The sequence below is a fragment of the Lagopus muta genome, chromosome 5 (assembly GCF_023343835.1).
Source record: "Lagopus muta isolate bLagMut1 chromosome 5, bLagMut1 primary, whole genome shotgun sequence".
NCBI lineage: Eukaryota > Metazoa > Chordata > Aves > Galliformes > Phasianidae > Lagopus > Lagopus muta.
Window position 1 is genome coordinate 39,673,416 of NC_064437.1, and position 22,443 is coordinate 39,695,858.

The window sequence follows — 22,443 nt, forward strand, 5'->3', positions numbered from 1 at the left end:
ATTGTTACAATTCCTGTTCTGAGTCAACGTATGAACGCTAAAGAGCCTTCTGAAACTGCGTGATGACTAAACTGCCCTGAGGTCTTGCCATGGAGCCTGATGTCGGTTTGGTTTAGAGCCGGATTCACTGCACCCTGCTCAAGGTAACGGAAAATACAGTAGCCACATCTTTTCATGAGGTTCTGCTCAGGTAAAGTCAGAACAAGAAAACATTTCTCAAGAGAGTACGGATTCCTCGGGAAGGCTCTCTCGGTGTGCCGCACCGCTGCTCCCGCAGATGTCGGCTCTCCCGGCCGCAGGTGGCTGCGGTCAGTGACTCTGCGCTGCCGGCCGTGCGCCACGCCTGCCGCCGCTCTGGGCGTGTGCCGCGGGCAGCTTGCGGTAAGCTGGGCGGACCGCCGTGAAGCACGCTGCTTATTCTAAAGCCGAGCTGAATGGAGGGACTGAGCAGCTCCCACGGCGAAACCTCCTTAGAGCCGTACTCGGTGAGCGCAAGCTCGTTGAGCGGCCTCGCGGGGCAGCGCCCGGCTCGCCGTGCGGGGGACGCAGGTGAGGAGGGCGGGGAGCGCGGGGCGGGGCGGGGCGGGCGCAGCTGAGCGCGGCGTGGCTGGCGGGCCATGGCGGCGGGGTTGGAGGAGGCCTTCGGCGCGGCGGGGGAATTCGGCGGCGCGCAGCGGCGCCTCACCGCTCTGCTGGTGCTGCTGCAGGTCGGGAGCTGGCGGGTCGGGGCCGCTCTTCCCCCGGGGGGCCCTGCCGCTGCCGGCCGCTCCCTCGGGCCTCCGCGCGGCTTCCGCTTAGCGGAGTTCGTTTGCTTTCCGTTTCCTTATTTGCGCGTATTCGGCTTCCACTTTTTGAAGGGTGTCTCTTCCTGTCCGGGAAGCGAGGCGGGAGCCGTTCGTATCTCCTGCCTAGAGCGCAGCGAGCGGCGGAGCAGCGCTGGCGCGGGCAGAAAGGCGCTAGGTGCCGGATGCTGCCGGCGCCGCGCCCGGGGTTGGCGGGTCCGCGCTTGGGGCTGAGCGACGCGTGCCGACCGCGGGCTGCGGTGCCGAGTAAACGGAAACTGCTGTCGTGTGTGGGGCTCGGCGGAACGGGAACCGTTTTGCTAAGCGGCCGCGTCTCGTTGCCAGGTGTACGTGGCGTGTCAGTCCGTGCTCGTTGTGCTGGTCGGCGCGGTGCCCCAGTACCGCGTGGAGCGAATGGCGCCTGCGGCCGGCGGGGCTCAGCGCGTCCGCTTCATGAGCAACTTCACCTCCATCGTGACCGAGGTGAGCACGGCCGCTCCGCTTTCTCTTTCCTTCGGGCTTTTTGCAGCCAGTGCAGCACTTTGCTGTGCTGTTAAACGTCAGCAGAACTCACTAGCTCTGCTACTTTATGCTTATTTTCTATTCTGAAAGTATACAATTAAATTATTAGCTTTGCTTTGCTAGTGTAGAACCAATACTAGTTTTCATTAAACTGCAGTGCTGGGTGCTCAGAGCTGGAAGTAAGTCTAACTGCTGCACGGATGTAAGGAGCCAGGGGATGTCTGTTACGGTGATGGCAGTGTGGGCAATGCTTCTGTAGGCAAGCTGCAGTCAATCAGTTCCTTTTATGCAAATAAAGTAGATGGACGTGGTCTTTTAAACTACAGTTACTTCACTGATGACTGTCAGACTTGGTAAGAAAGGGGAGTTTCAAGTGGCACAGTAAGCAGTACAAGTAACAGTTTGCAAAGGCTGTCTTTTGCCCTACTCTTTTCCTTGTCATTTGCCACTCTCAGATGCAGAGGTAGATGGGGATCATTCAAATATTTTTGTTCCCATACTCTGTGTTTGTATGGTGTTAGGAGAGCAGGTCAGAAGATAACTATAGGAAAAGAAAAAAAGGCTTTTTAATTTTGAGAACTCGAGTTTTGCAACCATATCTGGGGCCTGAAAGGTTGTGTTGTGTCTCAGACCAGCCTGGAGCGCTGCAAATGAGAACCAGGAGTTCGCAATTTGTGTGCTGAGGAGCGCTGGCACGGAGACCTTGCTCTAGCAGTGCTCTGTGCCTCAGAGAGGGCATGCTGTGATATTTGTTTTCCAAATGAAGTTTCCTGAGGATTTATGCCCAAAACTTACGTTTTCTTCTCTTTCTGAGCAGGTGTAAGCAATGTCTTTATCTGCCAAAATAGGGTGGAATCTGCTGCCCAGCAAAGTGTGGTAGTAGAAGGTAGCTGCAGAGACTGCACTGCTGAGTGCTACCATCCCAGAGTATCCACAGCTCCCTCGATGGTCTGAAGTGCTGAAGTGGAGCACGTGGGAGTGAAGTGGTGTCGTGTGAAAGCAGTGAGCTCCTGCTCCTGCCAACCTACGGGGGCTGGTGGGCAGCGGTGGGTGGAGCTGTGACTCCTCTGCACACTGCCCCATGTGGGTCAGGACTCACTGGCTGAGAGCACAGGTTGCTTCAGAGCGCCGTGATGAGAAGAAGCTCCTGTAAATTCCTAGTAGTCTGTGGGGATCTGTATGAATCTGAGTCTGGTGCCACAGTGCTGAGGCCGTGGTGTGCAGTGTAGGATTCTGGTCTTAAGTCTTTTCCACCATCCCTTTAATCCTCTTACTTCTCAAAACCAAGAAACAAAATAAAAGAAAAGCAAATGGCATTAGGATCCTTCTTCCTTTCCCGAAAGGAGATGCTGCAGCTGTCATTTACACAGTCAGCACTGTCTTGGTGTGAATACTCATCCACATATATCCAAGTAAACTTCCTTGCACATTTCAATCATTTCTTTGGGTAGAGCTTTGCATTGAATTAGTTACATTCTTTCCCTGGAAAATCACTTGGGCTGTTCTGATCACGCTTCTTTCCCAACACGATGTGAGCTATGTCTGTAATCCCAGCAGTGCTGCTGTGACTGCAGATCTTGGTGGGCTGGCTGCCCACCTCCTCCTGTCAGGAAATGCTTGGTGCTGTTTCCAGCACACTGCACGCAGCACACAGTTCTTTTTCTTCCTTTCTGCACAAGCATAATTTTTGCTTATGCTGCCTCAGTTGGGCTTTTGCATGAGATCCATAGTACGTTTTATAAAGAAAAGCATAATTTGTGTCTGGCTTCTGTTTGATCGTAACCACATGTATGGAGTAAAATACTAAAAACATCACCGAACCGTCAGTAAGTATTTCTTACAGCTCTTCACCTGGACATCTTCTCAGAATCCTTCTCTTTGGCACTTCTGTGTGTGTACCCTGAGGGGCACCAGCCCCAGGAATTGTGGCTGCACAATAGCAGCTGTCTCAGTATTGTAGTAGTAAACACTCTTAATTCTTGTTAATGAGTTTTATTATCAGTTCACTGAAATAACTGAGCTTGTTCAGTGTTGAGATGGCCAAGCTGTTAAAAATTCAAACTTCCCAAACTTTACAGGTGAGTTACTTTGTCAAATCTTGACAATGCATTAAACTTCACAAATCAGAAGCTGAGATGATGATGATATTTCTAGAGGAGAGAAAGTGAAGGGGTTGGGTCACTCATCAAACTTGGAACAAACCTCTAATTGGATATAGAGCAAGCAGTGGGAAATGACACCGGAAAAGTTTTAGTAGATGTCTTTGTTTTTGAGAAAGCTGGCAATTTGTCATTAATATTTATGATGATAAAGTGATTCGATATATGTATATATTTTTAATAGTGGTATCTAATTGAACAAGAAGCCTACAAAGTGAGCCTTGCATCATCTCTGTTTTTTGCTGGATTGCTTATTGGAAATATCACATTTGGCCCTTTGTCAGATAAACTGGGCAGGAAACCAGTATATATCTCAGGTAAGGCTTTAAATGTTCTCCTTGAGTGTTCTACTGGATAGCAGCATCCCCATTTCTGCCCCACCAGTGATGTGGAATCAGTGATCTATATCAGCATCTCACACAGACTAAAGCAGCACTGAAATGGGCTCCTGTGAGTGTGCTAAGCATCGCAGTGGTCACTGGAATATCAAAGGCTGATATAAAATAACCTGGTTTTGCTATGACTTGCTATTTGAGCATAGTGCTGCAAGTATTGCCTGACTGTTTTACTGCCTGTAAAAATATTCTCTTTTCTGGGGGGCAAAGGAGCATCGTTTACCTCAGCCTTTTTGGAAAGGATTATTCATAAGCTGGTGCTTTGTTTTCCAGCTGTGCATGCAATGAAAGGGTGTTTTTGTTTTCTTTTTTTTTTATGATAAGATTGTCTCAAGGAAGTATTAAATTTGTCATTGTGGGGATAGGAGATAAGTGTAATGGTACTATGGTGTAGTTTCAGAAAGCCAAACATGAGAGTGAAAATACTATATATACTATTCACTACAGCCAGTAATTCACTGTGCTCCCTGCCTTCCCTCTGAGACCGTGCTGCACAGCATAAGTACTAATCATATTTTCTTCTCTCTCTGCAGGTCTATTTTTTGATATTATTTTTGGGTATGTCACAGCATTAGCTCCAAATTATGGCATATTTGCAGTTTCACGTTTTCTTGTTGGAATTGTGAATGGTGGAATGGCTCTTGTGTCTTTTGTCCTGACACAAGAATATGTAGGAAAATCATTTTGGTCGTTTACAGGTGGGATTTGAGAATATTTAATTGTGATTTCTGTGCCGAGTGCTGTTCTGACTAGCAGTGCCTTGCTTTGTGCAGGTGTGGGCATTGACAATGTGAAGTTAGTGTGTGGCATGCCAAATGAATACAGTGTGATTCATCTGAATTCTGAGTTTTGTGGGGGTGCTGCCTAAATGAGAAGTACAGGATTGGGTTTGTTGGATAAATAGCAAAACTGAGGCTTTTAAATAGATATACTGATTGGAAAAAAACAAAACAAAACAACAACCAAACCTTTATTTGTGCACTGCAAAACATAATGAAAAAAATGAATAAGTGTTTCGACAGATTCTGCCAACTTCTCAGTGGTACTGTATGGTATCTTGGGAAGAGATTTTTTTGAAGTTTCCCTGCCCCACACCACGATGCAGGGATTTTATCTCTGTTGGTTGAGCATCCAGTGTTTCTAAATGTCCTTTTTCATATGCTGCTGCCAAGGCGTAAGATAAATGTAACACTTGCATGTTGTACTGTTGTAGAATGGGAGTAGCTCAGACCCAGAAGCCCATTTGGCCAACACAGCAGGGGGAAAAACTGAGTCTAGCTGCTGACTTGCTGTGGCTGTGAGCGTATTTCTCTCTGTTCTCCAGTACTTCACTCTCCTTTTTTCTTATTTTTCCTTGGGACTCTTAGGGTTGTAGAAAGCCGTGGTGGTTTGGTTATAGCTTTCTGCTTCAGCTGTGGTTTTCAAGTGCTGAATTTTCTTGCCTGGGTTTGCTTGTTTGACTCACATCGTTTCTCTCCCACCCCTCCTTCCCTGTTTCTGTCTCTGCTCTTCCCTGCACTTCCCAGCCTCTCTCCCTGCAGGGCCAGCCTAGACGGACCGCCAGGATGCCTGTTTCCTGCTGCTTCTCACTTTAGGTGCTTTGTTCTAGTCCTGCTCAGCTGTTGGTAAAGAGGTGCTGAACAACTAATCAGGAGCTGCAGGAGAGGAGGCAGCTGGAAGCTGCCCAGCAGTGTTCAAGGAGCTCTGCTAGGTGTTGGCTGTGGGTAGGCTGCGTGTGCAGTAGTTGGGAGCTTGTGGGTTAGTGTGGGACCTCCTGTGTTAGCCTGCAGAGGTTTGTTGGTAGGCTCCTGGAATGGAAGTTGACTTTGTATTTCACCATCTTTGTATACACCTGTTCATCAGAAGCTTGCTGAAGTGTAGCTCTGGGCTGCAGCTCTTTATATGCTGAACTTAGTCCTTGTGCTTTTGTAGCTTTCTTACAATGTCTGTTACAGCCCAAGATTACCTTAAACTTAAATAGCTCACAATGCTTCCCCTTCCTATCCCTAAATTTTCTCTTTGGTCTGTGGATTTCTGCTAATCTCTTGGTCTGTCCTGTGTACCATCCTTTGTTTTTGAGGGGGGAACCAGCCCTGCTCACCTTCCCTTGCCCCTGTTGTACAAAGGCCTTCTTCATTAAGACTGTGCAATGCACTGAAGCCAGCTTAAATGCCATAAGGATACGTCCAAAGTTAAGATTTTATTGCTATTTTATTTAGATTTATCATAGGGTTGAAATTTAGAATTTCTACTTAATTCTTTTTTCCTTGCCAGTGGTGTCTGTAGTCACCTTTCTGTTTGTGTTTCCAGGTTCGTTAACTAATCTGATGTTTGCAGTGGGCATAGCTGTGTATGCTTTACTGGGTTACTATGTAAGAGAGTGGCGCTACCTGGCATTGGTGTCCAATACTCTGGGAGTCATCTTCTTCTTCCTTTCTTTGTAAGTGACCCATTTGTCTTATAATAGGAAGGAAAAATAGGCATCTATCTGACAGCTGTTCTTGTCATAATTCAAGAGTGGTATAAATAAGGATGATATTTCGGTGTTTTTATGAACCAAGCAAAAGAAAATCATAGTGAAGAAGGAATCAGTTTCAAGTGGAGCAGAAGGTCAGGGCTACCCCGAAGCAAAGTCTGCACTGCTGTGCAGCTGTGGCAGCCAGCGCTGTGCAGAGCAGCTGCATGCCAGCTGCCTCATAAAGCCTGATTGCAGAGAGGGCTGCCAGAGGCCGTGCACCGAAACATCAGCCAGGAACACGGCCTGCTGCCAAAGGAGGGTTTCAGTGCTGGAGAAGTTCTGGAAGTGCTCTTGAAGGGTTTGGGGATTGCTTTTTGCAACGTGCATGCGTGCGAAGGGAGATAACTGCGAGCACTTGGAACTGCCTTTCTTATCTCGATACACTTTTGATCTGCATGTTTTTCAGATCTGTTTTGGTTCTGTTCCTATCATTATTGTATTTGGTGCTCCTGCCTATTTAGAATTACTGCATAAACACTATTATAAAAACAATTATGGAATACTGTGGGATTTAAAGGTCTGAAAGTGCTAGCATTGTCTGGTTTGTGTTGTTACAAAATGTGCTTGTAACACACCAAGTGGATATTCCTTGTACATTAGAGCTGTAGAAGAAATGAAAGAATTATTAGTGTAATAGGTTGTATCTAAAGTAATGCATGGAACTTGTGGCACACAGCATAGAGAGAAAAAAACCTTTTCTGACTCTTGAAATCTGCTCTTGAAATAAGTTCTGTTTAAGAATGCACAAAAAATATTTTTCTCGTAGCCTAGGGAAACAAAGCTTCAGGGTGAGGAAAGATGTTGTACACCGTGTTTTTGTCCATGATATTGTGTTTCTGGAGGATATAGAGCCATTTTCCCAGGTATTAAAAACAAAACAACCCCTGGGATCCTTTGAAATAATTGTTGTACTGAAGGCTGTATATCTCTGCTAGGGGTATGAAATAAAATAGTCCGCTCTTTGCACTGTGACTCTTTCAAAAGCAGCAGTGCATTCTGCAAGCTGAATAAAGCAGGAATTGTGAATTGCAGTTGTGGTAAACAAGGATATTGTGATTGTGTTTGGGAATTTGTCTAATATTAGATATCGGTACTTACTGCTAGATTTGGAGGTTGGCTGCCATGCCTGCAGCAGGGGGATTGGAGATTGATGATCTTCAAGTTCCCTTCTAACCCAAGCCATTCTATGATTCTATGAATAAGGCTTACAAGTTCAGCAGTTAGCATGAGCAGGGCATGAAGCTTAGCAGGTAGTCCACAGAGAAGTTTCTTTTCTCTCTGCTTCAACTCAGAGCCTTTCCCATGTCCCAGAAGTTTGAAATAAACATCAGTGAAAACCATGTTTTGTCCTGGCCATTTGAGTAATTGAACATTGAGATGGTCTGTGGTTAATGCCAGTGCAGTTTTCCCAAGGAAGTTAGTTTGGCACAACTCACATAGTTTGGCACAACTCACAATGTAGCTGTAATCTCAAAGTGCTTGACAAACATTTGCAACCATCCTTCTATGAGGTTAGCTGTACATTACTATTAGAGTACACTAAATTTTATATGCATAACAGTGCAGATAAAACACTGTTCTGTGAATTTTGCATTAATACAGTCATTTTTTTGTTGTTTTGGTGATTGATTTGCAGAATAGTAGAATTGATTTTACTGAGGAATGAACTTGTCACCATTGATTTTTCTTTTTCTTTCCTGTTAGCATGCTTCCAGAGTCACCTCGATGGCTGTACTCCCAAGGGAAAACTGCAGAAGCTGAAGATGTGATGCAATATATTGCCCTTGGTAATGGAAAAGAAAGATTAAATCTGAAATTAAAACCAAGCACAGGAACTTTGCGGAAGGACGAATCACCCCCTGGTATCCTACACTTAATAAAACACCCAGTCCTTCGGTGGCGAACCGTCATCCTCATGTACATCTGGTATGTAGTAATGAGATGCTGTGAATGAGTCAGACATGAGGAAACTATTAAAATGGTTACCCTTTACTCTTAAAAATACTGCCCCAAACTAATCATAAATTTGTCAGTTAACAGTTGTAAACAATAAGCGTGGCGTGTTGTGAAGCTGACATTTCGTTATCATTGCTGTGGGATTTTATTTTCAGTATGTTATGTAGATGTTCCTTCAAGATCTAGTAATAAGAAATCTGCTGAAAACATAGTGTTTACTTTGAAGGGGAAGAGAAGCTGAAGCAGTAGTTGAGAGGATGTGTACTTGAGCCAGTCTTAAGGAGAAAATGGCTTTGTGGATGAGGCAGTCATAGAGATCTGGAGTAAGAATTGGAGTACATGTAAGAAATGAGAGTAAAGCCGACAAGTACATCTCGTAGGTCCATGCTTGCATAGTTACATTTGGTGCTGTTTTAAACAACTGTGCAACTTGGAACAGAAGACTCAGCCCCCAAAGCAGGTAAGAATCAGCTGACTGACCTAGGGAAAAAACACCAAAAGCCAAACTTATAATGTGAGCATTTGTTTTGTCCTTCCATACAGTTTAGTTAAATAGAAACTATTCTCTCTGCATTTTTTCTCATTTGGGCAAAATGAGAGTTCCCTTCTTAACATACTAACTTAATATAGCTAACCTATAGTTTGGTGTAATTCACCTTTTAATTCTTAATTTTGAAGAGTAGTTATGCTCATAATGTGACTTCTGTGGTTATTCATAGGTATGTCTGCAGCTTTGTATACTATGGGCTAACTTTAAATGCTGGTGAATTAGGAGGAAATCTTTATTTAAATGTTGCTCTTTATGGTCTTGTGGAAGTTCCGGCCTTTCCACTCTGCATGTTCTTTATTGAGAAATCTTGGTAAGAAGAACTTATTTCCTACTTTTCTGCATGTATTTGTAGACAGCCTAAAAGAGCATTAATGTTTTTCATGGGAAGGTACTTTGTGGTTCTTCTAAACCAGTGGATTCATTGGGGGTTTGGTCAGCTGCAGGATTTTCTGCAGTTGGTACAGAAATGGGACTTAGAGTTTTCTACCTTTTCCTTTTATAGTTCTGTTCAGCTTTTGAATTATTCAAGGTGTGAGGTTCTTAGTGATTAATGTGACTAAAAACTGAGAGTTTTGATAGTCTTGAGGGAAAAAAAAAGATGAGTAGCCCAGTTACTTCCATACCTACAGCTTGCATGTACATCTCTCACATTTTATTCAGGGTGACTTTGATTTTGTACTGCCTGCCAACTGCAACTGAAAAGCACTTTCCAGCATTGTTTGTTTGGGTTGGTGCTTTTCTATCCTGGCTGCTTCTCTTTTATTTTAGAACAATAGGCAGTTGAAATAACCTTTGCTTATTTCTATATGTATACTGTTAGATGGGAAAGCATACCAAGAAGTTTTACTGTGTTTTAACTGCTTGTATTTATGCCTAGTTCTGTAAGAGAAGCACAGATTAAGAAGAGTTAGCCCTATATATTTTTTAATTCGTATTACTTTAATGTTTGTGTGCGTGCTCTGTGATGCCCTTTTAGTGACAGTGGCAGAGCCCATTGCCTCACTCACTACAGAGAAGACAAAATACAGCACGAGTTCTTGCTGAAGTAGATGGATTCTTCTCAAGGCTACAAATCCAATAGCTTAAAAATACATATGTGTGTGTGTGTGTATACATGTATGTATTTGTGAAATAGGAAGAATTTATAGGAGGTCTTTGGTGCACAGAACTAGGAAGAGTGTGAGATCTGAGGCACTTATGGTAAAATGGTATGAGGCACTGTGGTAAAATAGGCGTATAACTGTTAATAATGTTGCTGCATACTTCAGCTGTCATTTTGCTGAGAGAGTCAAAAAACAGTGAAGGACTTTGTTTTCGTCTTCATCTTGGAACTCTTTTCCTTCTAGGTCTGGAAGGCGTAAAACTATGATGTGGTTTCTGATATTTGCAGGATTTGCCTGTATATTTACCATGTTCTTGCAAAAAAATGCTGGTAGGTATGAAGTGCTGCTTGTCTCTTTATGTTGCTTTGTAGCTTTTATTCAGAACAGAGTATTTCTCGCCCACAGTTAGCAGGGTCTGTCAGTTCATACCTCCCTCTCTTTCTGTCTTTTTCTTCCAGGGCCCATCAGGAGCCCAGGGGCCATATATATTGCTTCTAACCTCTTGTAGGTGCAATTTGTCCCTGACTAGAGCCTGTTGTATGACCATGTTTTTCTGTCTTCCAAAATCTTGGCTTTCAGGTGGTCAGATTGAGCTATCAAGTTCTGTTTCAAGTAATGTTACTGCATTCATTAATCACTATTAATTCATTTATCCTGAAATGCCACTTTTAATGACAGAACTGCAGGGCTGTAACCTCACTTAGATATTGACAGAGGGAGAGGCACAAAGCAGAATTTAATATTCGTTTTGGTTTCACACAGTGTTTTAAGAAATAGGAACTGAGATTTTCCTGAATTGAAAGTTTAGCTCTTCATTAAAAAATAAATAAATTTCCACATCAAGTGCACAGGTTTGGTTTTTTTTTTTTCTTGTATCAATATTTACCATAGTCACTGAAAATGTAGGTCTAAATGACGCTGACAAAGAGAAGCACTCACTCAGCATCTGTTTTTCTTGCTTTTGTCGTAGTTGTATTTCAAACCAAGAGCAGCAGTGATGTGATGACAAAGTATGCATCTGTGGGTTGTGTTTATCCTCAGCAGATGTGAATGATGTCTGGCACCCATTTCAAATTGATCTCAGAAAAGTCTACAAAAGAAAAGCAGTGAGAGAGAAAATATGTTATAATCCTATTTCCCATGTTTGTGTTAATTCACATCCTCAGACACTCCATTGTTTCTTGTACTGAGACCATTTCTTCCTTGTTTGCTGTTTGCACTTGTTACTATAAATGAAGAAAGAATGGTGAAAAGCAGTCATCACTTATCAGGATGAGGCAGTAATTCTTGAAGGGTTGCTAAGTTTCAGGAAATCTCCTTTTTTAAGGGAGTCTACTTGAATGCCATTACAGTGTCTTACTTTGTTTTGTGGTAAAGCTGGTTCTTGGCACAGAGTGCTCTGTGTCACTCAAGCAGAAAGACAGTCAGCTCTGGGAGTGATGACAGTGAGGCACTTCTGTGGATGTGTGAGGTTTCAAGAGAAATGAACATCAGACTGGAAGATGGTGAGGGGATGTAATACTACTTTCAGAAGTTGTTGTACAACAGGAAGGATCTTTAATTTTGTGTCTGTTTTTATAGTGAAGTAAACAAAGTGAACTTCTAGCTGGGTAACGTACTTAGATTTACCTGACTGTACTGAATGTACAGTTGTTACCTCTCGTGATTTTTCATTGATAGCTTTCCACTGAAGGAAGAAAATCTCCAGCTTCTTAAACCCGTTTTTTCCTAGGTTTGGTTGATGTTGGATAGTTCCCTTTTCGCTGAGAACTACCCTTTCTTGGTGGGAACTTTTTTCTGCAGTAAATGTGAAGGTTCCTTTAATTCCTTGCGTGCTGCTTAAGTGAACTTTTTTTTCTCATGAAGATGACAGCCAGAAGATGAATCTACATAATAGCACTCCAAATTAGGCTCCTAATGACACTGGTGGCATCAAATCTAATCACTGCCTAACTCCAGTTCTACAAGCTTTTAAATATCAGCACTGTTCTTGCCATTTTGCCCCATTTTACCATCTGAAGTTCCACAAGTCAATTAATGCAAGAATATATGTAAAATTGTACCTCAACAAGAAGTGCAAATGCTTGAATTTAATAATAAAAGACCAAGTTGTACGTTCTTAAAGTTGAAAATGGTTGCCCAGCAGGCAAAATGGTGTGCATGCTATTGTTGCTGGAAGTTCAAGTGAAAGGATATTAAATGAAATGTAATAATAAAGATGCAACTGTTAAAGAAGCTGCACTGAAACACTTGAGTGGACCTAGCAAATTGCTTTTAAATGGTCACCGGAATCCCCACGAGAGCAAGTGCATTCCTGCTTTATGCTGTTACAGATGAAGACAAAATATTGGAATGTTGGTAAATGTACACTCCAAGGCTGAGGAGGAACAATCACTGTTTGAGCTTACTGACATCAGGAAGCTGATGTGCAGTGTGTTTCCAGTGTGCTTCTAATCCTGCAGTAATTCCCCAGCAGACAGCCAGCAGCCTCCCCTTGGGGAGTGAGTGTGGAGAGGAAAGTGCACTTTAAATTCACTCCTGAGCTTCTGAGTGCCAATTTCTCTGTCTAGACAGACTCTTCTGTTTTGCTAATAAGACCAGAACTTCCCAAATGCACTAATGCTCTTCTAATACATATGGATATACAGCATTCAATCTAAGCCCCCTTTGGGAGAGAAGCAGTAAGTTTTAAAACACATTTACAAGTCTGTTCTTGACTGCTCCTTATTTGGTTGATGAAAGAAGAGAGAGGTACCCACTTCCTGGTGCTTGGCAGACTCACACTTTGCATCTGGTCACTGTGTATCATAATGCAGTTCTGGATTACAGAGAAAAGGGAATAGAATTGGAAATATTGAAAAGCAAAATTACAGAGAAGTAATTGAGAAGCAATGTGACTTCTGCATTACTTAGGTGAAGTGCACCTAATTGGAGCATTTATCCTTCTTCATGCTTAACAGAAATAAATAAATTCCTTGCTCATTAAAAAGGATGGTGCAAATGGAACCATATCCAAAGTCAAAGTAACTGGGATTTGAAAAGATCCACAGCCTGATTAAGTCAATTGAAGGTTAGGTACAAGTAAACCAGGCTGCATTAGCATCCATTCTTCATAATTACAGAGCTGTTGCATCTAAAGGATGCACAGGATGTCACTGGGGAGCAAATAAGCTTTTGAGATTAATCAAGTTGTACTGTATTAATTTAATAAATTAGTCAGGGAACACTTATTGTCTGCTTGTGCTTGTCAATAGATGCAATTACCTGGCAAGGTTTTCTAACTGCAGAGCTGGAAGCTTTATCGCCTTGTTCCAGAGCTGTAATGGTTTTAGCGTTCACTCCCCCCAAAATTGAGGAGACGATCTTGATCTTAAACGTGATTTTATGTATTCATTTTTGTTCTAGCTTTTAGGACAGCTAGGAAGCAACGATGGGTTCTTATTTGTGTGTGTAGTTGAAGAAACAGATGAAACTTTGTTGTTGTGTGAAAGTCTTGAAAAAAGGATAGAATGCTTTCAGCATTGTGTAAAAAGGAAACAGACTACTTATGCTTATTGTTTATTTTCTTTTTTCTTGAAAGGTTTGCTCCTCAGTCCCACCTTGTTAGCTTTGTGTGGAAAAATGATGGTCAGCGCTGCTTTCAACATTGCTTATATTTATACATCTGAACTGTACCCAACGGTGCTGAGGTAATCTAAGGGGGCTCGTGGGTCAGCTTTCATGCACCGTGAGCCCAGTTGCTGGTGTAATTATTGTTATCTGAAATATCAGTGTGAGTTTTCTTAAATTGAGGCAGGTTGCCATGAGAGGGGCTGCTGCTGGCAGCCAGTGCTCTGCACTGGTGCTCTCTGTAGGGCTGTTTGTGGCGATTTCCACTAGGCTTGAGTCAGAATACCAGTGCAGTACCAGTGCAAAACAACCTTCATGCACTGCAATGCTAGGTGCTGTGTTTCCCATTTATGGTACTCATTTGGGGAGTCAAATTACAGGTTGCAAAAATGAACATAATGATGTGATGGAAGTGTATGGTAACTTAATTACAAATATAGAGTGTGCAGTAAGGACTATTTACTGTGCGTCTGTATACTTTAACCTGCAATATAATTATGTTTGTTTACTGCTTAAAAACGCTTTTATGTATTTCTTATTTAATTAAACATTCATAATGCAACTCATTTTAATGGTTCCCACATGGCAGCGGTATGTTTTACAGCATTTAATTCACAGACAAGTGAGCTGAAGCCTTAGTTGATTTTTCATGGCCCTCACCAACTCCTTGAGGCTGGAAAGGAGAACAGATAACTCCTCATGCTGCTCTCCTCACCTGCCATCAGCTCCAGGTGATTTTTTGAGTTGTACCCAAAGTATGTGCCTGGTATGGGAGACATATTGTGCTAGCTGCTCAAATTCAAACAACACATTTCAGAAGTTGAATGTTTCTTTGCTCTCAAAACAGAACTGAAACTATGAAGTGGAGTAGGAAGGCGTCCTGACTGGTGGATGCAGTATTTCAAAAGTATTTATAGGGATCACTTGAATCCAGGAGAAGGGCTCTAGGGAGAGGAACAAGGGAGTGGGGCATTCTCTGGATTGGCATTTTGTTTCTTTTGAGGTTCACAATTTCCTATATGTTAGGGAGGCACAAAAGCCAGGCTGTGAACACAGTTTTTGCAGTAGAATTTGTGAGGGTGGAAGTGAATTGGCTGTTTGTTGGGGTTTGATATGCAAGTGACAAGCATGCTGCCTGAAATGGGATTTGGTCCAAACTTCCGTGACCTTCAAGGTCTCTTTCTTGGTGCGTACTTCTTATTTTTTGGATCCCTGTCCCCTCTGCTTTTCTGGAGTTGAGAATCAAGAGAATCAAATCTGACAAAGTTTTAATGGCTCTATTTTACTGTTTCACTGTGTTCTCATGATTTATGTTATTATCTTCCTAAGCCCCACTAGTGTTCAGTGCCAAGTCTGTGACAGCTCATACCTAGCAGGAAATACAGCAGTGCCTTAACATGTTTGAAAATACATGTTTGTCGTTAGGAAAGTGGGGTTTTTTTGTTGCTTTTTTTTTTTTTTTTTTTTTTTTTTTGATTGATTGTTGTTATTCTTTGTTTTTAGTTGGAACTCTGTTTCATTTGAGAATCTGCACTAATATTCTGGCACAGTAGTAACTGTGTGTCAAGGGTATGGAATGTTAGTGGAGAACGTGCAAGAGTAAGGAGTTTGAAAATCATCAGCTTCCTTTAGTAGATCGTGCTTAATAATGTGACAAACTGCTATATTAGACTATATGAAAATTCCACATATGTAACAGCTTATACATTTTTAGATGTGTTTTTAATAGCTTTCTGATATTTTAATTAGTTGCAAATATTGAAAAACAGTGATGGGAAAGTGGTTACTTTTAAAGCAAAACATCAGCACCATCTGGTGGCCTTTGTTCAGCTCAGTAGTGATCCTGGCTTCCATCCAGCAGGAGCTTTCCCTGTGCTGAGAGGAGTCCCATTTCAAAGGCAGCAGAGGGAAGGCGGGAGAAGCTGTTGGTTTTTTTATGTGTGTTTTTTTTTCTTCCAATTGGATGTTCTGTAGAGCTGTTCAATGTTTTCAGTAGTACTTCTCCTTATTTGAACCTACGTATTACCCTGAGCATGAGCACTGTGCAAAGCATGCTTATTTTTTCATGAAAATGAGTACATGGAGGAATGAGCAACATAACTCATGCTAGAAAAGAAGTGCTGTGTGCTGCAGTGTATACAAGCTTTCAGCTTTTTTTTCCTTCTTAACACGTCTTTAAAATACGTTTTGGGAAACAAAAATTTAAATAAGCACATCTTGAGTGCTTCCTCACAGCTCCTGAGCAGCAGTGTCTCCCTCCTCCTGGTTACCCAAACGTTCTTCTGCACAACCTACGCTATGCTGAATTCTGAATTAATTATATTCTGAAGTCTGAACTGCATTCCTTTTGCGTTGGAATGAAAATATTTTGCATTTACAATCACATTTTTGCCATATTTCCTCTCTGTCAAAAAAAGCTGGCAAACTGCTGGATGTTGACAGGCATAGGGTTTGTGGTCAGGATGCTTCTAAATGAATGGTTCATGTACAAACAGGTGCCTCTCATCTCTTGAGGGATTGTGACAGAGGGGAGGTGATTGGCTTTCTCTTATGGGGTTTGGATCGATGTTGCTTTAAAGAGAGGAAGTACGGGTTGCTATCATCCTTTTCCCAAGAGGATGTGTGAAAGAATAGGCTGCTTTGTCTGTTTATTTTTACACCAAAGTCACTGGCTTCTCATCAGCTGCTTCCATCATCTGTTTCCCTTAACCCGTGCAAAGGGCCATGAGGAAGGGAGGTGAATGTGGGTGTTTCTGGCATACTGGTGACCCGTGTCACCCCGTGGCTTGCCTTCTTTTATCCTGTCACTGCCTTCCTGTGTTTGGATAAGGAAAACAGGCTGAGGGGGAGCAGCTCTGCTCAGTAATTCAGGGTGATGATGAATGAGAGGAAGAAGCTGGAGATGTGGGAAGGGGAGCAGCTGTGAGGTGGTTCTTGCTGCCCAGCTTGTGAGCAGTGCCAGTGTTGGTCTCTGAAGGACTGATAGTGTTTGTAGGAGTCATATGGAGATGGAAAGAATTTTGCATTTGTTCAGGAAATGAAAGACAATGGGGATTTCTGCACCTTTCTTTGAAGAGGATCCTGCTGCTCTAACTCCTGCTTTGTTTACTGTTCAGGTTAGGTGATGTCGATTTAAATTTGTCTGAAAACTGAGGGTGAGGAATTCAGCAGTGCCTGGGGCCCCATCTGGCCATAAGCTTTCAAGCCTCACACTAACAGACAGCTACTTTCTGTTTGGAGATCAGCACTGACTTTTCATCTGAGTAACCTGAGACAGCACAAGGGACAGGAGGCACCATTTGGGTTGTTCTCTCTGAAGATCAAGCCAGGTTGTGAAATCATTCCCTATCCAGCGCAGGGACATCCAGTTTTGTTGCCCTACATGGCAGTGTCTTAGCTTCAGCTGGATGAGTGTCTGGTTTGGTTCTAGGAGAAAAAACAGTGCTGGTAACACACTGATGTTTATAGCTGCTGCTAAGCAGAGTTGTACGGAGCCAAGGCCTTTCTCAGCAATGAGCCCAACTGGCCAAAGGCATATTCCATACCATAGAACATCAAGTGGAAGGTGTTCTAAGTGGGGGTGGGAGTTCATCACTTTCTTTCATTGCCTGGGGGCGCTAGCTGGGAATTGGTTATGGAGCGGTCAGCAATTGCTTGTGCATCACTGGTTATATACATATGTATATTTGTCATAACTATTATCCTTTTCCCTATCTTCATAGATAGTTTTATCTTAACCCGTGAGTTCTGCTTTTGGTTTTTTTCCTTTCAATTCCCATCCCACAGGGAAGGGGGATAGTGAGGAAACATCTTTTTTTTTCTTTTTCTTTTCTGTTTGATGAAGACAATTGGTCGCAAAAACAAACTATGTAAGCTGTTTCTAACAGTGCCACCAAACTCTGCAGCTGTATATTCTGAAACTTTGTGTTTTTCTGCTTTTGTTTAAAACAGAAATGCTGGCCTGGGGGTCTGTTCCATGTCTTGCAGATTTGCGGGCATTTTGGCTCCATTTGTGCCAACTATGGTAAGAGCAGGTCTTTTTTACTTTTTGAGCAACAGATGTATTAAAGTCTGACTACTTATAGCACGTAAGCAATTAAATTTCTCAAATGAAGGAGTTGTAGCCTTTCAGTTTTGTCTGAAGTTCACGTAGCTCATGTATTTTAAGAGCAACAAGCAGTGTTACTTTTTGCTATGGATTTGTAATTTCAGAAGTCTCTTAGTCCTTCTGTACCGTTCGTGGTGTTTGGAATCAGTGGGCTGTCTGCGGGATTCCTGACCTTCCTCCTCCCAGAGACACTAAATAAGCCAATTGCAGAGAGCATTGAAGAGCTCCAGAGTCCCAAATACAGAGTGCTTAAAGACGAGAAGGCAGAGTAATTTTTCTTTTTATTGTTGCTTTTCATTATTGTTCCTTTATCTTTTGTGAGCCATGATATGATATAGCGCTCGTTGCTTAGAGTGTGCATGGCTGGACGTGTGCATGAACTTCTTAAAGCCGTCCTTCTCTTGCATTACGTGGAGATAAAATTCATTCTCTTCACTCTTAGAGATGAAAAGACTTGATGCTTTCACCTGTGTGTATTAAATTTTATATAAGTCAATATTCTGCTTGCTTAAAGGGAATGAATCTTAGGAAGGCAATGTAAAATAATGGGGACATGACTTTCAATACCATGCCTGTACTTTTACAGCAAAACTGTGAGGCGTATTCTTTTAGCATGGTGGGATGGTGCCTTTTCCTCCGTTGTGTTTTATAGTGAGATATAATGTAAAATTAACAGATATTTGAGGAAATGTTTAATTCCTTATTGGTCCCCTGAGTTAGAGCAACTTAAAGTGTTCTCCTGCTGTAGAAACAAACTAAGTAATGAGACTTAAGGAAAATGAGGTTTTTTTGTTTCAATATGTTAGAGTAGAAGTAGCCAGAATATAGAGTAGCTGTAGAGTAGAAAATGTGACGGGTATCTAATATGTTTGAGAAAAGCTGGGTTTTTTTGCAAGAATAAAAAGATTTCCTGTAACAAAGACATTGTTAACTTAGATCTAAGCAGCTTAACACAGCTATGAAATAATAGATGTTTTAATTTATATTTTTCTTTGCGCCAGCTTGTTAATTATCTGGTTATTATTGTATTTAATGAGTTCAATCTTACTACCCACTACCCACAATCCAGCTTAATACATAGCATTTCAGTTGAAATGGGAAAGAAAAGAATTTCTATTATTTGTGAATATCATTTTGCTACCTAATAGCTTTTTTTTAAAATAAGCACATTTTGTTTTTCATGTTTAATGTCAGCATAAAAAATTGGACAAGAGAAATGAAACACATATGCTGTTTTTCAATAATTATTTTTCCTCTGACAGGCGAACCAGCTAGAGGAAAACACGTAGTCTTCAGAAGTTCTTTCTGTAGTGAAAAATGAAGCCTCCATTGAGAAGGTGCCGCAACAGCTGAAGGGCAGAGGCTGGTTGTATGTATCTGAGCAGGAGTGTTGGAGCACTGATGTATAATGCTGTTTGTAGCACACTGAACAGTTCTATGCGGAGGCAATCTGGGAAGATGGAAAAAGCTGATCAAAGCTTGAGAAGGAAGAGGTGGCAAATCTGTGCATTAATGTAAAGACGTAACAGAACCATGCTTCGGATGTTTGGACTTCTCTGTGACTTCTAAAACTGAAGTATTCAATTAATTCATATTACAGAATATAATTGCTAGCTTCAGATTAAGCTGTAACGCTGCAATTGAATTGGATCAATACGTATGGTGTCCAAGTTAGGTGGCATTGTATATTCACACAAGCTGCAGTTGTGGAAAGTACATGTGCTCTGTATATGCTAATTTTCTCTGCAGATTTATTTGCCTTTAACTTACAGAATATTTCATGGTGTGAAGAGACCAAAGATTTTCATGTGTTGTTGGTCTTGGTACGTCCAGCATGAGAAGCTTGAACAAGAGAGTAAATGAATTTCCTTGTGGGAAGAATTTTCTTATATGGTTGAGCATGAAAAGGCATGTGAAATTACAACAAGACAGCATGGGAAAAGCGATATCAAACCTTTAAGGGGAAGAACAAGTACATTTAAAGGAGAGGATGAGTAGTCTTTTAGTCAAAGGTTATTTGGTTTAGCTGTACATGTTGAACTGGAGATGATCAAATGTGTCATATATTGTATAATACATATAACCCAATAAATTTCCCATATGGACTGGATGCTCTCCAGCACTTAGGTAATGCTGACATAAGGGCAGATTGTGTGTGCATTTATTTTCTGGGGCTGAAACTTGATGGCAAACAACCCACAGAATGTGCTGCAAACCTTCATCTTCTGGTTGACTTACTCAACATTTTTGTGACGTGTTACTATGAGGATTAGAACTGAGTTTGTGAAAGTTGTTCTGAATAATATTAATGCCTTCTGTGTGGTAACATTTATAACCATAGCGACTAATTATACTTCTTCAAAGGATAATTGGTTCAGCAGGGATATGATTAAAAACAAACAAAAACAAACAAACAAAAATCCCAGCTTCTGTTATTGCTGACATTTTAAATTACAATAAATAAAATTTATTATGAAATAGAACATTATCAAGTTGTATTCCCAAGGCTGAGAAGAGACTGGAACAGGAGGATCATGGAGGATAATCTGGAAGGAATCATTACCCTCATGCCATGTTAAAAGGATCAGCCTATACTGGAGCATTTTTTTGCATCCTGTGAAAAAAGAAAACCAAACAAAAAAAAAGCCCAACAACCAGGAAACAATGATTGTTTGCATTTTGAACCTGCTTATTTCTGCTTTATTTGATCCAGAATTAAAGATTTATTTGCTCGAGGTGACTTGTGTGAATGTGGTGGGTTGGTGACCAGGAAGCTGTGTGTCTCAAAAAGAAGTTAATGGTCTTTCCAGCAGCTGTGATGTGGTCTCATCTGTGCACAGTACTTGCAGTTCTTGTGTGTAGGCCACTGGGGCAGCTGGGTGGCACTTTGTCTTTTACATCCAAAAGAGGATATGAAGGGAAACATCATCTCCCATTTTTGCTGCTTATCCGTTCAGTTCAATTTAACAACTGGTTTACATTCTCAAGCTTAGTTTATTTATCTTTGCCGCATTTTGCTATTGCTGGATAAAAAGATGCTGTTGGCATGGAGGATGTTGTGGAGAATTTTTTCCATTTGAATGTTTAGAAACAGAAATGTTTTTATAGGTTTATTAAATGGAATTTCAGTTGGACTAACATGGTTGGTGCATTATGTCTTACAGGGCACTAAAGAAACCAACTGTTTCTTATCATTACTGTGTATGTCACAGACAATCAGGAAAGGCAGCCTTTTTTGTCAAATAGCAGTTTGGGTTTTTTAGTAGATATTTTTGCTTAAAGCTTCTTGCCTTGTAGAATTAGAAATTCTTCATTTAGAACAACCTTTTCCCATTATTTCTAATGAAGACAAAGCAGGTTTGGGGAGGAGTGCCCTAATAAATTCTTTACTCAGTGTGGGACTGTAATCCATTTCTTTGTTTCTGTGTAAAAAAAAAAATTATATATATAAATAAAGGGAGCTGAGTTAATTTAAGTGGCTGAATTGCACTCATTAGGTCACAAACCCCATCTTTAAGTACCACTTTTAGCTCTTCCTCTGTGCTTTGTGTGTAGAAATTTGAGTATAACATTGCATCTGTGCTGTTCATCTGTTTCTGTGTTAGAACAATGTTTTTAGTGTTTTAGCACTGGTTGTGAAATTGCCCTTCTTTCTTTGCCTGTGTTTCAACTGATTGAAAGTCTTTTTTACTTAATCACTTGGAAAAAAAATTGCTTCTGAGCAATGAGCTCCAGCTGAAAAATCTTAAACTTGGGGGGAGGGGATGCTGGAAGAATTGACTGTGTGCCCTGTCCTTAAAAATGTCTGTGATACTGGCAGTTTGTCCAGAAAGAAAGTCTGATTTTGACATTTTTTCATCCCTTTCTGGGTTTCACTTTTTTTTTTTTCTTGAGGAGTGCTATTTTTCAATTAAGTGCTAAGAATGCTGAGCAAAGGCAGAGCTTGAACATTCATTTAAGCTAGCTATGTTTAAATACCCTTTCCCCGTTATTATACAATAGTTATCTTTTAATTATTTCTCAGTTAGGTTTGGGTAGGTCCCATTTCTTCACTCGTCAGAGGAAGATTATCAGTTGTAAATATTTCCAAGTATTTTCCCATTGCTTTAGCAGTTCATGCCACCTTTCAATTTGGTGCCTCCTTTTGTCATTCCGTAGTCCTATGGATGACCAATGTGGCATGGGATAGTATTGCTCTGGCTGGCCAATATCCTCTGCTTTACTTTCTGGTCAGAAAGAATTCATCTGAGCATCCTCTCTCCCTTCCCCCACCATTTTTAAAATCAGGTCAGGTATAAAGACAGAGCTTGTGTTCAATTTTCCAAAAAGTAAACTTTGCACAGTATTCACTCTAAGCTCATCTCGGTGATCTTTTTATTAATCTCATTTGATGTTTCATCAAAGCTCTTCTCTCCTTTGTTGGAGCACTGTATGTTAGTTCTTGAAGTGAAGGCTATAGATTCATTTTTAGAATTTATCCTTTTTAATCTGAGCAGAGTGAAGTACAAATAATCCTTTGCTTTGTTGACTAATACTCTTCCAGCTAAGCAGCAGAGAAAGGGGGAGGTGAACTTTTCACACTGCTGTCTGTAACCAGCTGGTTCTGCAGTTCAATTTTAGTTTCCTTGAGGCAAACAATTGTATCGTGTATTACAGCATGCAAGAGATCTAATTTTTTTTTCCATGCAGTGAGTTAGTAGCAGTTCATTGTAAAGGTCATCTTTCTTTCCATCACTTGCTT

At 41.4% G+C, this 22,443-nt stretch overlaps 1 protein-coding gene across 8 annotated transcripts; it reads left to right on the forward strand.

The window, feature by feature from the left end:
* Nucleotides 1-52: 52 nt before the first annotated feature.
* On the forward strand, nucleotides 53-21,345 carry LOC125693305 (solute carrier family 22 member 15-like). Of its 8 annotated transcripts, none has more exons than XM_048945043.1 (12): nucleotides 436-549; nucleotides 1,128-1,265; nucleotides 3,648-3,780; nucleotides 4,392-4,556; nucleotides 6,169-6,298; nucleotides 8,081-8,302; nucleotides 9,052-9,192; nucleotides 10,229-10,314; nucleotides 13,566-13,674; nucleotides 17,546-17,618; nucleotides 17,807-17,965; nucleotides 18,965-21,343. In XM_048945043.1, exons 2-12 carry the CDS (start codon nucleotides 1,197-1,199, stop codon nucleotides 18,989-18,991), a joined length of 1,314 nt encoding a protein of 437 aa, XP_048801000.1. In that variant the 5' UTR covers nucleotides 436-549; nucleotides 1,128-1,196; the 3' UTR covers nucleotides 18,992-21,343. The 8 variants fall into 8 exon arrangements, with proteins under 8 accessions (XP_048801003.1, XP_048801000.1, XP_048800999.1 ...); XM_048945042.1 differs by lacking the exon at nucleotides 436-549 and adding an exon at nucleotides 596-707 and having other exon boundaries at nucleotides 17,807-17,970; nucleotides 18,965-21,344; XM_048945041.1 differs by lacking the exon at nucleotides 436-549 and adding an exon at nucleotides 596-707 and having other exon boundaries at nucleotides 18,965-21,344.
* Nucleotides 21,346-22,443: the final 1,098 nt, after the last annotated feature.

What these genes read in the sequence shown, in the direction of transcription:
- LOC125693305 (XM_048945041.1), top strand. Translation starts at nt 618, where the DNA reads ATGGCGGCGGGGTTGGAGGAGGCCTTCGGCGCGGCGGGGGAATTCGGC. An exon ending in CTCTGCTGGTGCTGCTGCAG is followed by an intron (nt 708 to 1,127) that starts GTCGGGAGCTGG and finishes TCTCGTTGCCAG; the next exon opens with GTGTACGTGGCGTGTCAGTC. An exon ending in TCACCTCCATCGTGACCGAG is followed by an intron (nt 1,266 to 3,647) that starts GTGAGCACGGCC and finishes TATTTTTAATAG; the next exon opens with TGGTATCTAATTGAACAAGA.